At 43.3% G+C, this 15,155-nt stretch overlaps 1 protein-coding gene across 1 annotated transcript in view; it reads left to right on the plus strand.

The window, feature by feature from the left end:
- The window catches only part of LOC117966882 (phospholipid phosphatase 3-like), a 31,407-nt gene extending 23,807 nt beyond the window's left edge, over positions 1-7,600 (plus strand). The window contains exons 5-6 of the mRNA XM_034913730.2: positions 2,105-2,281; positions 4,601-7,600. Of these exons, the coding sequence (XP_034769621.2) occupies positions 2,105-2,281; positions 4,601-4,705 (282 nt within the window). The 3' untranslated portion in view covers positions 4,706-7,600. The remainder of the gene's footprint in view (positions 1-2,104; positions 2,282-4,600) is intronic.
- The last annotated feature ends 7,555 nt before the right edge of the window (positions 7,601-15,155 follow it).

Here is a 15,155-nt window from a genome sequence, read left to right on the forward strand (position 1 = left end):
ACTTCTATTCCAGCCCCTTGACAAACAGATCTTTGTTGTAGACAAATCCACAGCATAAGCCTCGGGGTGATGGGAGAGGGGGGAGGTACAGCCCCACTGGGAAACACAGCCAGGCCCTTTTGAGAATCTCTGAGCACTTTCTGTGGAGTATTGTGTACGAGAGAGGCCGGTTTGAGGGGATTCGAGACAGAACCGCGGCTGCTGTTTTCAAAAAGAAGAAATGACATAGCCAAGGAATGCTCTTGCAGACAGCGAATGGGGACTCGAGTACAGAGAGGAGGGGTAGAGAAAAAGGGAGGTGAACCACACAACACACTTGGGATTGGTATAACAGTATTGCTGAAGAGACCTCAGCAAAGACATCTGCAGAACACGGTGTTATCAGCCATGGCAATGGACTGAGATGCACATTCTACCAAATGGCAGCCTTCTCCCATTGCATGACCCTTGTGCTACCATTGCCCCTCACTATATTACACTGTAGTGACCCAACTTGACAGAGTTTTGAGATCAATCATCTACTAGGAACCGGACGCACAGGGCCGAACGGCACTCCTCGCGTTCGGATCGTTTCTCATGTGCTTGTTATTGATACTGAAGAGCATTCAGGGAATGCATCTGTTTTCCAAAATGTCTTTTAATGAACAGAGGAAACTGGCTCCCCGAAAACACTGAAAAAATACATTTCTGAGAGACATTTCTAGGCAACATTTCTACAGAACTTTAGTTTTCTGGCATGCAGCTATTACAAGTAAAAAAAATGTAAGGGGTGCCCACAACAGTCAAACTTAGAATTTACTACAGCATGTATATTCTAACACAATAAATGCTGCGGTTACAGCAAGTTTGATCAGTGCATTCCCGCTCTCATTGTGAAACAGAGTAGTCACATATACAGTATCGCCTATTGAGATGACTTGGTCATCCTCCAGCCTGCTGGAACCATGCAGAGCAAGTTGAAAGTTAATGATCACTGCGTCCTGCTTGGTGAATCCAGGTCACATGTCGTTGGCACTGGATCGTTGTGTGCTTTGGCAGCTATTAAAGCTGGATTAGCACACGGCCTCCCTCGGGTTCGCTCCTCAGCACAGGAACAAGGAGAGCGGACAAGGCTGTCACATGGAAACACAATGCAGCCCACAGCAGGGAACACAATCAAAGAGTCAGGGGGTCATTGAAGATGCAGGCGCTTGATACAGTACGCCCCACCTGAAACCAAAGTCAGGGCTGTGCGTGACAGTAATGGATCAACAAGTTCCTGCAGTACTATAAGTACTGCTGTCAGAGGGGTTTAACACTGCCACACACTAACAGATCTAGACACCTCTGCTGTTTTTTGGTGCTAGGGGGCATTTGTTGCCCTTCTTACCACAATTAGACCGCTTGCTTACTAAATATTTTGTTTTTCCCGTATCTTCAAATACAAGCTAGAATTCTCACAAAAGCCTAATATATAATATATATTTTTTCTTTTTTTGTTTTCTTTAAAATTACGTGAATGGGGCATTCATTGCCCATTTAACCCAAACCAGACCCTTTTTTTTTATCAAACTCCTTGTTATCCTTGCTCCCCCTATTTCATTAAGGAAGACTTCCCACAAAGCAAGATACAGTCGCATTTAATGCAGAAGACTGAAATGAACCCTAACTAGTATACTGTATAAAACTACCGATACTGAAACTCAGGCCCACCGTCCCAACAATGTTTTGGTGCCATGTACAGCTCTGCCCAAATGTTTTCAATCAGCCTGTCGAATTAAATCATTTTGCTTCCTAAACCTGCTGAGTAATGTCACGTTAACATATTGAATTACATACCGCTTTGTAGTTTTCCATATACTTTCAAAAACATTTTGAAATCTAACATGACATACTGTACTGCTATTATGGCTTCCGGTAGACTTTTGCAATATCGTTTTGTAGTTTCTTTGATTACATGCTAAATATCTAAATTAAGTTCATGTGTCTTTTTTTATCAAAATGATGTCTCAATTTTAAATACTAGGGTGAGGCTAAGCTTTTGTCCATAGCTGTATCTGGAAGCTGTGCGGGGCAGTGTGGTCGCTGGCTCTGCAGTGTAATCGATGTGTGTCTCTGTGTCCAGTTCTATCTGCAGGCCCGGTTCACATGGCGTGGTGCTCGTCTGCTGAGACCGCTGGTCCAGTTCCTGCTGTTGATGCTGGCCCTGTACACCGGACTGACCCGGATCTCAGACTACAGACACCACCCCTCTGACGTGCTGGTGGGATACCTGCAGGGGGCGCTAGTCGCTTACTGGGTGGTGAGTATCAGCAGGCGTTTAATGTAGTACAGCTCTTGCCAAAGGTTTCACCTCAGATGTTAGCACTGGGTCAGAGGCGGGGCGGTTGAGAAACAGCACACTCTGTCCAAAGAGTTTCCACTTGTTGTTGGTGACCAGTGAAGGGTGTAGATTGGAAGATTAGCTTCAGTCCAGTTCCTCCAGGGATGCAATCACAGTCACTCTGGAACCAGTTAAAGAAAGGGGAAGGAAGCTCTGACTGGGCAGTGCACTCGGAGTCTGGTGAGTAGCTATTTGCTTGACTGTGTCATGTGGAGGGCTGTATGCCTCCTGTCTCAAGACAGGATCACAGGAAATGCGTTTCACTGGTCAGAGGCAGAGAGAATCACAGCTGAACTCTGAAATGATCCCGTACCACTGTTTAAATTCGAATTAGTATTATTGTATCCTATTAGGCTCTAATAACAGCAGATCGTGTTCTTATTATATCAGTCTTTATTTGTGTGTATGCTGCACACACACACACACACACACACACGCGCACGCACACACGCACGCACACACACACACACACACACAGTGCAGCTTGCAACCATTACCCTCATTCTGCCTATACATAATATAATGAATGGCTTTGCATTATACCCAATCCGATCACATTGTCTGTTATCATATCACATCCAAAGAGTCGGTACAGAGCTAGACTGACACATTCATATGCACAGTACCGGCACAAATTATTGAAACAGCCAATGATTTCCAGCAAGTCTAGGGCTGGGGATTGCGTTGCCCGTGTTTCCTCACTCAGAGCCCTTACTTACTAAATACCTGCTATCTTTGAATAGATAACCGTCTCCTCTTTACAAAATATGCGAAACATTTTAATGAGCGAGACATCTCACAGGTAGAATGGTCCCCCAAAATGTTCTTGGAAAGCAGCACAGATGGGGACGTGGAGTCTGTAGCTGGATAACTTCACTCTGCTCATTAACTGTCTTGGTAACCCTAAATAGAAAATCAGCTCCTCTTTAAAAATATGCAAGAGATTTTAATGAACAGTCTGTCAATGGTGAAGCCCAAATCGTGCTGCAAATAGTTTGCATATGATTATCTTTTCAGGGAGACCTAGATATTTAGTAAGTAAAGGGTCTAAGTAAATGGCAATGCAATGCCCGTCATTTGTGGTGGTCCTGTGTATCTGTATCTCATCCTCATGACAGTGTTTCATGACAGTGTGTACGTCATTCTTACCCTTGATCTTAGGTACTTTTTACACACATACAGTTAGTCATGTTTTTACTCAAACCAAGATGGTGTAACTCTGGTTTTGCAGTTGAGCCATCAATGACTAAGCAAGTAAATGAAAAAAAAAACACACACACTATGTCATGTCTTCAAATCACATGCCAGGCTTAAAATTGCAACATTTAGAAAACCACCTTTTTTCACGGTTCAAGTTTAGTGTGAAATATACATATTATAAGGCATGCGGAAAGCATTGTAGACAACAAAAGCAACTTGCACCATAGTGAACTTTATTTAAAGGCAAATACCCATACTTGTTAAACTTGAGGCTCTGGTTTTAAAAAAAAAATGTTTTAATTAAATACAGTAACTCAGCACTGAGATGATGGGAAGATGGTTCACTGAATCAGTTCCCTTCATTTCCAGATTACACTGTCGATCCACAATCTGTGCTGCAAGCATTAGGGTCCCATTTGACCGCACTTGAAGTGTAATCATGAAGCTAGTCTCAGCCAATCAAGATGCCAGATTCCATTCCAGTATTTTGTGCACAGAACCATTAAGTGGAGATAGACTCAGGACAGAGGGAAGGAGACTCTTCTTCACACAGAGAGTGGGGAGGGGATGGAATGGGTTACCTAGTCATGTTGCTGAAGGAGACTCTTCTTCACACAGAGAGTGGTGAGGTGATGGAATGGGTTACCTAGTCATGTTGTTGAAGGAGACTCTTCTTCACACAGAGAGTGGTGAGGGGATGGAATGGGTTACCTAGTCATGTTGCTGAAGGAGACTCTTCTTCACACAGAGAGTGGTGAGGGGATGGAATGGGTTACCTAGTCATGTTGCTGAAGGAGACTCTTCTTCACACAGAGAGTAGTGAGGGGATGGAATGGGTTACCTGGTCATGTTGTTGATGCTGAATCACTTGGATCCTTTAAAACATAGCTTGACAAAGGTTTGAGGTCAATCAGTTAGCATAGATGGGCCAAATGACCTTCTCTCGTTCATAAAGATACTTATGTTCTAAAAAATGTCTTGGAAGAAAGTTAGAAAATATTTTTAAAACCTTCCCCCCCCCCCCCCCTGCTTTCATAGGCTTTTCACATTTCCTGCATGTTCAAGACCAAGACTCCAGCAATGAGTGACCCTTCGGACAGCTTGGACAGCCCTGTGTCCAGCAACCTCCACAGCAAGTGCTAGTGGACAGGAGGGGGGGGGGGGAGATGTCTACCTGCCGCTATGGGAGAACGAGGGACAAGCTCCCCACACAGCAGCTCCAGTGCAGATTGCACAGTTTATACCACACAAGATAACTTTTTTTTACTCAAGTTGGAGTTTGGTATTCACTTCCACAAGCTGTTGGTAATCTACGTTGCCTTGGCTGTTGACAGCTAGTCCAAAACTCACAGCACAGTAAAAAAAAACTAAAAAGCTAAAAGACATTTGACAGCGCATTGAAATCATTGTATCTGTAAATACCAGCAACCAAGGGTGCCCGTGGTTTTTAAACAGGGAGCAATGTGGACACAGGTTGAAAGTGGCTGTGCTGCGCTTGCCTTCACACACACACACATGGTATTGAATTACAGTATTAAAGCCCAGTGAAAATGTATTGTCTTTAGTTATATAGTTTAAGGTGTTGAAGGGGGTTTGAATGCACAAGCCTTTCTCCTCTGAGTTCAATCAGGACTTCCAGAAACTGTCATTTTGGCACTCGGCAGCTTGTGCGGGTCGTCCCAAGAAGAAAATGAGGTGGGAACGATAAGTGAACTGCTCCTTCACCCCCCAGTCCTGTAAACAAGACGTTCCGTCCCATCTTTCTCCCTTAGTAAAGACTGTGCACTGGAGCTGAAACAAATCACAGAATCGTTCAGTTTAACAAATCTACACACATCTATAAATATATAGAGATATGCAAATATATTTTTTATTTTTAATAAAAGCGTATTTAGCTCAAGCTGCTAAAGATTTTTTTGTAAACTTTGTAAGAACTTTTCATTTTGTAAATAGTAATAATAATAATAATAATAATAATAATAATAATAATAATAATAATAATAATACAGTAGTCTCCGGCTAAGAGAACACCCCTCAGGAAGCAAGCAAAGTGTTTTTATAGCTGAACTGTTCTCTAAGACGAAGTTAGCCACCAGACACAATCTGAATCAATAAATACAAATGTATTACTTGTCATGACGCACGTCCATCAACATGTGAAATTAACAGAATAAGAGGAAAGCAATCGGCAAGTGTATGTTAACTATAATAATAACGTTAATAAACTAACTGTCAAACTAAATTAACACGACACCCGTTAAAGAAAATACTGCAGCAAAATACAAGACATGCACATTATTTAACAGAATGGTGAAGCAACTCACCAGCACGGGAAACACCAGATTGCTCGACGACTTCAGGTTTATTTTTTCAAGAGCTCGAACAATTTCTTGTAGCAAGAGAAACAGCGGCGCATTTCGCTGTTTTGTTTGCATGCCGTTTTGTAGCGATGAGGTGCACTCGTGGAAATCAGATTGCAAAACGAGGCCATGACATGACGACGGTTCTGGAAAGATTTAATAAACCAATCGGTGTGCCTGAAGGCACTCTCGCGATGACAAGTCGCTTTTGAAAAGACTGAATAAACCATTTTGATTTAAGTTTTGACGATGATGACGATCAGGTTACAAAACAGTAACCGTTGTGAACGAGTCACTATCGGTGCCAAGAAGGTGTTCTTTTACATGAAGTTCCTGTTCTTCAGGCGAAGTGTTCTCTTAGGGTTCTCTTAGACTACTGTATTAAAAAAGATTCATAATAGATCAAAGACCGACTCTCCAGCTAGATTTAACAGACTGAATTTTATTTTTTAAAGTGCTATATACAGATCAATTGCTTTTTGGTGACCTGATTTTAAAATGTAAAAAGTAATTAAGTATCAGATGTCATTTGGATTGCTTTTGTATATTTACAGTTATATCGGGTTTGAACTCATTCTGAGTGGGTTCTGCTGCTCCATCGTGACTTCATATCGTTTTTCTCTAAATCTGCCTTTGACTGCTTGTCCGGAGAATCCTAAATGCTGGGGCTAACAGCCCCCCTCATTCCATTCAAACATGTGACAGTGTGACCTTTCAGCTTCGTTAGCCGGAATTAAGACAACAGTGCTCATACGGTTAACATGATGTGAATGGAGCGAGGAAGGGTGTTCAGTCCAGGCATTTAGGATTCTCCTGACAATCTCACAGCCAGGTAAAGGCAGATCCAAAGAAAAATAATAACGAGTCACATTTGAAGCTACGTGCTCCTAAAGATTTCAGGTCCACTCAAGCTGTTTATCAGTTTTTTTTTTACATAGCTGGTACATTTCTCCTGGAAGTTGAAACAGCTTGGCACGGCTGCTGGAAACTCAAAAACATGAAAACAGTTCATTACTGGAGCCTGAGGATTATTCAATTATATGCAAAATGTTTAATAAAAAAAAAATGATGTATTGCTTTCAAAAATCAAATGCACCTTTTATATAGCGAAGGTTCTTTCGTTTTCTTTATTTTTTTACAGTGTATAGATCAATGTAAATAAGACACTTGAAACAGTGTTATTGCAAATTTCACTTTGCATTGACCAAGACAGAAAGAAACATTCTTCCCTCTCCTTCGAGTCTGTTTTGCTGTTGGTCTTTTTGTTGCAGGCTTTTTCACGTCAGGTTATTTCCTTCCTGAGTTACAGGAAATAAGACCCCACCTAACCCTACATCGCTTCCCGCTGGCAGCAAGGCTGAGGTAGGGTTCAATTAACTGTAACACAGGAAGTGAACTTATAGTGTGGCAGGATAAAAGGGGAAATGTTTGAAAAACAAAATCATCAACATGTTGGAGCTGTTAACCTTGGATAGTGTGCCTTTATGTTATTTTTAAAGCTATGTAATGTACATAAAAATGGTGTACCGCTGTCTGTATGTGAAAGTATTAGAGATCTCTATTTCCCTGCCCTAGGTCCCGTTTTAGTGAGTAGAGACAAGGGAACATGGATTTAACCACTGTATTCATTCGTGTCAACATAAATGAATAAAAGACAAATGTGAAACCTTTTTACTAACTTGGGCTCCTGAATTTCATTCCTGTTAAAATGCAACACAGTCTTGCATGTACAAACGAGCATAAGAATGAGAGGACAGCGTTCGAGCCCGTCGGAGCTTGTCTGGGATCCTTGAAAGACCCCGGTGATTGCATGAAGTGGAATACGTCTTTCTTTCAATTCGATCTCCACTTCATTTCCACCTGGGCAGAACTGCACAAAGCGATTATTCAGATGGAGTTCTTTCCAGACTTTCCAGGTGAGGAAGGTGTTGATTTAGTTAGTTTGCCATTCTAATGGAAAGCAGATCTGTCAATCAACACCATGCCCCGCCCCTGGGTGTCATACCCTGGTGACAGATCTGTCAATCAACACCACACCCTGCCCCTGGGTGTCATACCCTGGTGGCAGATCTGTCAACACCACGGCCCGCCCCTGGGTGTCATACCCTGCCTGTTGTGGAGAACTCAACCCCAGTAATCAGATACTCAGCCTGTGTAGCTTGTATGGATCTGACGTTATGTAAGCCCAGGGTGCACAGTACTGCATTATGCTCAGAAAATCAAATTACAGTCAAACCTGTTCAATATCCCTGCTGTTAATGTTCCCCTCACGTGTCCCAGCCAGAATGCACTGTGGTGGAAATCAATTACATTCAACTCATCTGGAAAGCAAAACAGAAGACCGTTTACATGCAACATCCTGTTTAAAGTTATTACACAGCACTGAAATATTCAGCTAACACATGCAGCATATGCCGTACATGAACTGTGGCTTTAGAATGAACTGAATTAATTATATTTAATGGACTATGCTGTAATTAATGCCTACGGAGGACTCGGTACACAGAAAGAGAGGCCAGACAGTTAAACTTAATGTCACCGGTTTTGCTCTATCCCATATCTCTTAAAGGGAGCACTAAACTCAATGGTCTTGAACTGCAGCTCACGACTTGATCAGGTACCAGTAGAAACTTTTATCTACAGCATCGCCTTTAAAATATCTGCACATTCCAACGTGAAGTATGAAATACGAACGAAGGTACCGAACGATAGAAAAAGGGGGACAGGTGATGATAATGCTAGCTCTAATAAATGGTAACAGTGAAACCCTGATAAGCACCCCTTTAAGTAATATAAACAAACTGGAAAACTAAAAAGGTCTAGACCTATATTTTCCCCAAAGGGTAAATTCTAGGCAAATTGCTCCCATCACAGTAAATGTTGGGCAATTTGTATTAGGCCAACAGGCTTAGCAGTATCAAATAACAACAGCCAGGCTGTTGTAATGCAATGCAGCAGATCTGTAAAGACTAGGACTTAGTCTCAGATGGAAAAGGGACTGGAGCCTGTTAGTAGTGTTATTATAGCTAAACATTTAATTAAAAGCCTCGTTTTACTGGAAAGGCAGCCACTTGCTTTACCAGCACCATTACCCCCCGTTTCCCTCAGGTGCAAGGAGGAATGGTTTGAACTCAATGAACCGTGCGACTTTACAACCCAGATTCTTCTTGTTCCTCTCCTTGGAAGCGTTTGTTTTCCCACTGAAACATTCCTTATCAGCACTTTATCAGCGTTCACACCTCCCAGCTCCACTTGAGCGAAACGACAGCCTCTGACCCTTGACTGCTCTTGAGTCACTTGCTTTCGGTTCAAAAGGTTTCGGTTGAAACAGTGCGCTGGGAAAGAGGAGTCCTGGGTCACCTGACTTTCTGCTCAGCTCAGGGAGTGACAGCATTGAACTGGGAGTTTGAAAAACATTCCATGTTTGCCCACTGCACCACTGTGAATGTTAACGTCAGATTGATGTCACAATGGCAACACCTTAGGCAAAACTGTGAAACTGGTGTATTCACCCCTTGTGTGTGGTAATGGACTTGATATTGGCTGTTTTCAGCAATGACAGATGTGTATATACACACACTCACGTTTGCGTGTCATTCAATATTATTGAATGCGGCAACCGACTGTAGTTTTTCTAACGGTTTCTAACATAAGCACATTTTCTCCGCCATTCACAGCCGTTCAGTATAGCCAAGTCTCAAAAGTTTTGAAAGATATGTATTTTCATTTTAAAACATGATATCTGATTTAGGTTAAATATATCTCCGTTTACAAGCCTTGATTCAACTGGAGGGTGCGATTGTCCCCACCCCTTCTTTCCTGCCAATAACCAATCAGCTGCTTCCCCCATATTGATTGACATGCTTTCAGCCGGTACCATCCTTTGACCCAGAAGACACTGCTGTGCTGAAGGTAAGGCAGTAACAAACTTCCTGGAAGACAGGAAACCCTGAGAACCTGGTACCAGATTCTCTTAAAATGAGAAAACGTGTTTGCTGTTACATGTCATTCTTTCAAAACTGCACATCTGAGACCTATGTAGCTCAATGGAATTATGTTGTTAGTTACAATTTAACCCATTGAGGATCCCTCCAGGCACATTCCATTCCAGATGCTCCTGCCCTTGTAAATTAATTACATGGGCAAGACTCCCACAGTGGAAAAGATTTTGTTAATGAAGAAATGGGCATTTAAAAAAAAACAAAACTAAACCAACAAGCAATACACTGAAGGAATCACCAGCATTAGGGAGTCTACACTCCCTACTTTGTTCTTGTTTCGCTATTTCGGCTGCAGGTTATTAAGAGTTGATTTGTTAGTTTTAAGCATAACTGGTGGTTTTGAGTTTTGCAATTGTGATAAAAAAAACAGGGCAAGCTGCAATCCGTTTCAAAAACTGCATTAAATTAAGAGTCTAGACATGTTTCCTGCTTTGATCCGACTGCAGCTTACAAGCGTGCGTAACCCTGCTGGCTCTGTATGTTGCAATGTGTCTGTGTGTCTGTGTCTTAGTGCGTGTGTCAGTGTGTGTGTGTGTCTGTGTCTTAGTGTCTGTGTCTTCGTGCGTGTGCCAGTGTGTGTGTGTGTCTGTGTCTTAGTGCGTGTGTCTGTTTGTCTGTTTGTCTCAGTGTGTCTGTGTCTTAGTGCGTGTGTCAGTGTGTGTGTGTGTCTGTGTCTTAGTGTCTGTGTCTTCGTGCGTGTGCCAGTGTGTGTCTGTGTGTCTGTGTCTTAGTGCGTGTGTCTGTTTGTCTGTTTGTCTTAGTGTGTCTGTGTCTTAGTGCATGTGTCAGTGAGTGTGTGTGTCTGTGTCTTAGTGCGTGTGTCTCGGTGTGTGTCTGTGTCTTAGTGCATGTGCCTGTTTGTCTCAGTGTGTGTCTGTGTCTTAGTGCGTGTGTCAGTGCGTGTGTGTGTGTCTGTGTCTTAGTGTATGTGTCTGTGTGTCTGTGTCTTAGTGCGTGTGTCAGTGTGTGTGTGTCTGTGTCTTAGTGCATGTGTCAGTGTGTCTGTGTCTTAGTGCATGTGTCTGTGTGGCTCAATGTGCGTCAGTGTGTGTATGTGTCTGTATCTTAGTGTGTCCGTCAGTGCGTGTGTTTTCTGATAACACGTAAAGTTTTGAAAACAACCTCCTCTCTTAGTAACATCAGATTGTGGATAACATCTGTGTGCATAGCTGAGCATATCCGTGTGCATTCAAATTATACAGAAACCAAAGAAATGTTAAGATCAGCTCCCTTCATTTATTTTCAAACACAAACAGCTATAGTCTTGTTGACCCTTGCAATAGTTTCCAAAACTTTAAAGGATGTTTTGTTAAGGACTGTTTTGTTAAACACTGTACATCAGAAAGCATGCAATGCCGTATCAAAGCTACAACTATACGAAACTATGTCAAGAGTACAGTACATGGCACTAGCCTTGTCTACTTCACTTACTAGTACAGTCATAACTCTTACAATGCCCACCTATATCACCTGGCAACATGCCCACCTATATCACCTGGCAACATGCCCAAGCTTGCTATAGCTGCATTGTCTTATATACACTGGAAACCAAAACGTCTCCACCTTCGAATGCTGAGAAAGAGCATCTGCAAGTAACTGGGATGTGGTTTGTTGTCCCTCAGTAGAACTCAGTGGTGGAATGTGTAAACAGTCTACAGCAATGTAAACACTGTTCTGTGTTTTGGAGCAGAAATATTTTGTTGATCCAATAAGGCAAAATGAGTCAAAGAACACGTTTTCAAATTTTCCCTTTTAAAAAAACAAACAAACAAACAAACCTACAAAACCATTAAAACAACAGGAAATAGCAGAATAGTTTGGCCATCTAACTATTTATTTAAAGGATTCTGGGGCTCTGAAAGGGTCTGGGTGTATCTCTAGTGGTTACAAGTAACTGCTCTGAACTGGAGTTTATACAGAATAGACTGCCTGGGCGCTTCATTGGGGCATGTGTCTAATATCGCTTGACCTGATTACAGCCTTGACATGACAGATTCTACAAGGTGCTGGAAGGTGTTCCTTCATTAATGCATTACTATTTCAGACATGGCAAACTTCTCTCGTGTCGTTTCCTTCTGTCCGTCGCTGTTTCTGTCTCTCTTTGCCACCACTTTCCATTCATGGAGCAGACTAACCACGATGCCTGTCCTTACACCTGCCTGGATCCCTTGGTTACTCAGGAAGGCTGTACCAATGTCACATTGTTTGTCAGTAAGTCTGCCAAGCAATGCTGGATGGCGATGGCGGCAATAATGCACCATCTAGTATGCCAGCATTGCGCGGGCCACACTGCCCTCAACCCAGTCCAGCCTGTCTGAGATGAACTTAAACACTGGTCATCACCATCCTCAGCCTAACTGCACTGATTGAAATATCAAAGACTGAATGGATCCCTTCCAGCACCTTGTGGAGTCTATGCCATGTCAAGGCTGTGATCAGGTCAAGTTGTGTCTCGACACGGTATTTAAGATACAGGCGCTGATAAAGTGGCCAGTGTATATACATGCTGTCGGATTGGTCTCCATATATCTCCAGCTTCTGTGCGACGGAAAGTCCTCACCAACAATTGAATAGGCAGCAATTCTGCAGACATTGCAATGTATCCTCAGCTCCCTACATTCAACTAAATGACCTTACCAAGTTTCATTGCAGGTGGTTGGAATTTGTATAGATATGCAGGGTGATTAGATAGTGAGTCTACCACATCAACGCACCATATCGCTGATGTGGTAAACTTACTCTTTCTAATCACCCTGTACAATACCGGTCATAAGTCTGAGCCCACCATTAAAAAGTCCTTTAACTCCCTTAAGACCATATGCAGGACAGCTCCACTAAATCATTATTCCCGAGAGAAATTCCCTAGCACCCCATATATAATATGAAGACATTGTGTATCTCAGTGAGAAGCGTTGGAGCATGCATGTCTGATGGATTCTGGGTGACCCCCTCCCTCCTCCAACACAGCTGTAAAAATACCCCCCCCCCCTTTAGATCCAACAGCAGGCTGCAGCTGTACCAAATTACAGCAGCAAGACTCCTTGGGAATATAACTACAGGACAATGCGTAGGACTGTCCCCACTGTCCGTCTGTCTTATGGGATTGTCAGATGCCCAGCTGTTACTTTAATTAAATGCAATTTAGATTTGCCATCTATCTACAATAATAATTAAAACAAAAAACCCTTGCAAAGTCTTAATATGTGGATGAATTGAAAAACAACCAGGAGCCTTGGGGGCTGTAATAAACTGCAGAGCTCTGCAGATACTTGAATTCCCTTTAAAATAAAAATAAAATAATAATAATAATGGGACATGGCTATCAGAGTTAACATTTCTCTACAGAACCGCTTATCTGGTTGTGATATGAATTGGTATAGACCTCGGCCGTGCCTTTACCAGGGGAGACCCTCGGGGACCCCTGCGCTCCCCTGACTGTGTGAGTCCCCCTGCACGTCCACGCGGCCGTGCCTTTACCAGGGGAGACCCTCGGGGACCCCTGCGCTCCCCTGACTGTGTGAGTCCCCCTGCACGTCCACGCGGCCGTGCCTTTACCAGGGGAGACCCTCGGGGACCCCTGCGCTCCCCTGACTGTGTGAGTCCCCCTGCACGTCCACGCGGCCGTGCCTTTACCAGGGGAGACCCTCGGGGACCCCTGCGCTCCCCTGACTGTGTGACTCCCCCTGCACACCACGCAGCCGTGCATTTACCAGGGGAGACCCTCGGGGACCCCTGCGCTCCCCTGACTGTGTGACTCCCCCTGCACATCACGTGGCCGTGCATTTACCAGGGGAGACCCTCGGGGACCCCTGCGCTCCCCTGACTGTGTGACTCCCCCTCCACACCATGCGGCCGTGCCTTTACCAGGGGAGACCCTCGGGGACCCCTGCGCTCCCCTGACTGTGTGACTCCCCCTGCACGTCCACGCGGCCGTGCCTTTACCAGGGGAGACCCTCGGGGACCCCTGCGCTCCCCTGACTGTGTGACTCCCCCCTGCACACCACGCGGCCGTGCCTTTACCAGGGGAGACCATCGGGGACCCCTGCGCTCCCCTGACTGTGTGACTCCCCCTGCACGTCCACGCGGCTGTGCCTTTACCAGGGGAGACCTTCGGGGACCAACACACTTCATTTATTTTACATACTGTGGATCTCCTCAATGATACTCATAACTTTCAGTACCTCTAGTAAAGCCATGGCAGGGATGTATGAGACTTACATTTCTTTACTCACTGGTAAATTTATCTGGGTGACTGGAGATGCTCAGTTAGAGGTTATTTTAATAAGCAGTTATTCCACTGAAACAAAATGCAAGCAGACAGTGATTATCACCACAATGTTCTCTACCCAGAACACAGCCACACTGAGCCACATTCTCACTTTCCTTTGCTTAACACTAAACACGGGCTGCGTGGAGGCCAAATGAAACCAAATCAGTAAACAACAAGTCCTTGAAACTGAAGCGAAAAGCTCCTGAACAGCGTGATTCATTTAGAAAGGATCTGCAGCTGTGGCCAAAAGTTTTGCATCACCTAGAATTGTAGACATAATACAAAATAAAAATAAACTATATGAACAGAATTTAGATGAGTGCCTATTGTTTCTAGATCACTGATTACTGACTGGAAATTGAAATTCTCACCCCCAGTTTTTTTCATGCAGGTAGGTACCATATGTAAAGGATCTAAATACATGCAGTATCTGTGGGCAGTAGTGTGGAGTAGTGGTTAGGGCTCTGGACCCTTGACTTGAGGGTCGTGGGTTCAATCCCAGGTGGGGGACAGTGCTGCTGTACCCTTGAGCAAGGTACTTTACCTAGATTGCTCCAGTAAAAACCCAACTGTATAAATGGGTAATTGTGTGTGAAAATAATGTGATATCTTGTAACAATTGTAAGTCGGTCTGGATAAGGGTGTCTGCTAATAAATAATAATAATAAATAACCAATCTTGAGGTGTTCTAATAAAGTTACACACGACTATATATATATATATATATATATATATATTACCAAAATACACACAATGTGTGCATCTTTCATACAGGACCATGTAAAATCTATGATTGAAATACAACTTGGATAACATGCACTTCAATGATTTTGTTAGCTCTATTTACTTTGAAGTAATGTTTTTTGCCCTTGCACTTTGGCAAACACCTACTGTGTTCATATAATGGAACCAATATGCAAACCTGGTGTAGTTATTCAGTAACCATACCGACTATCTTTACA

Source organism: Acipenser ruthenus, chromosome 34 (genome assembly GCF_902713425.1).
Source record: "Acipenser ruthenus chromosome 34, fAciRut3.2 maternal haplotype, whole genome shotgun sequence".
In the NCBI taxonomy this organism is placed as follows: domain Eukaryota; kingdom Metazoa; phylum Chordata; class Actinopteri; order Acipenseriformes; family Acipenseridae; genus Acipenser; species Acipenser ruthenus.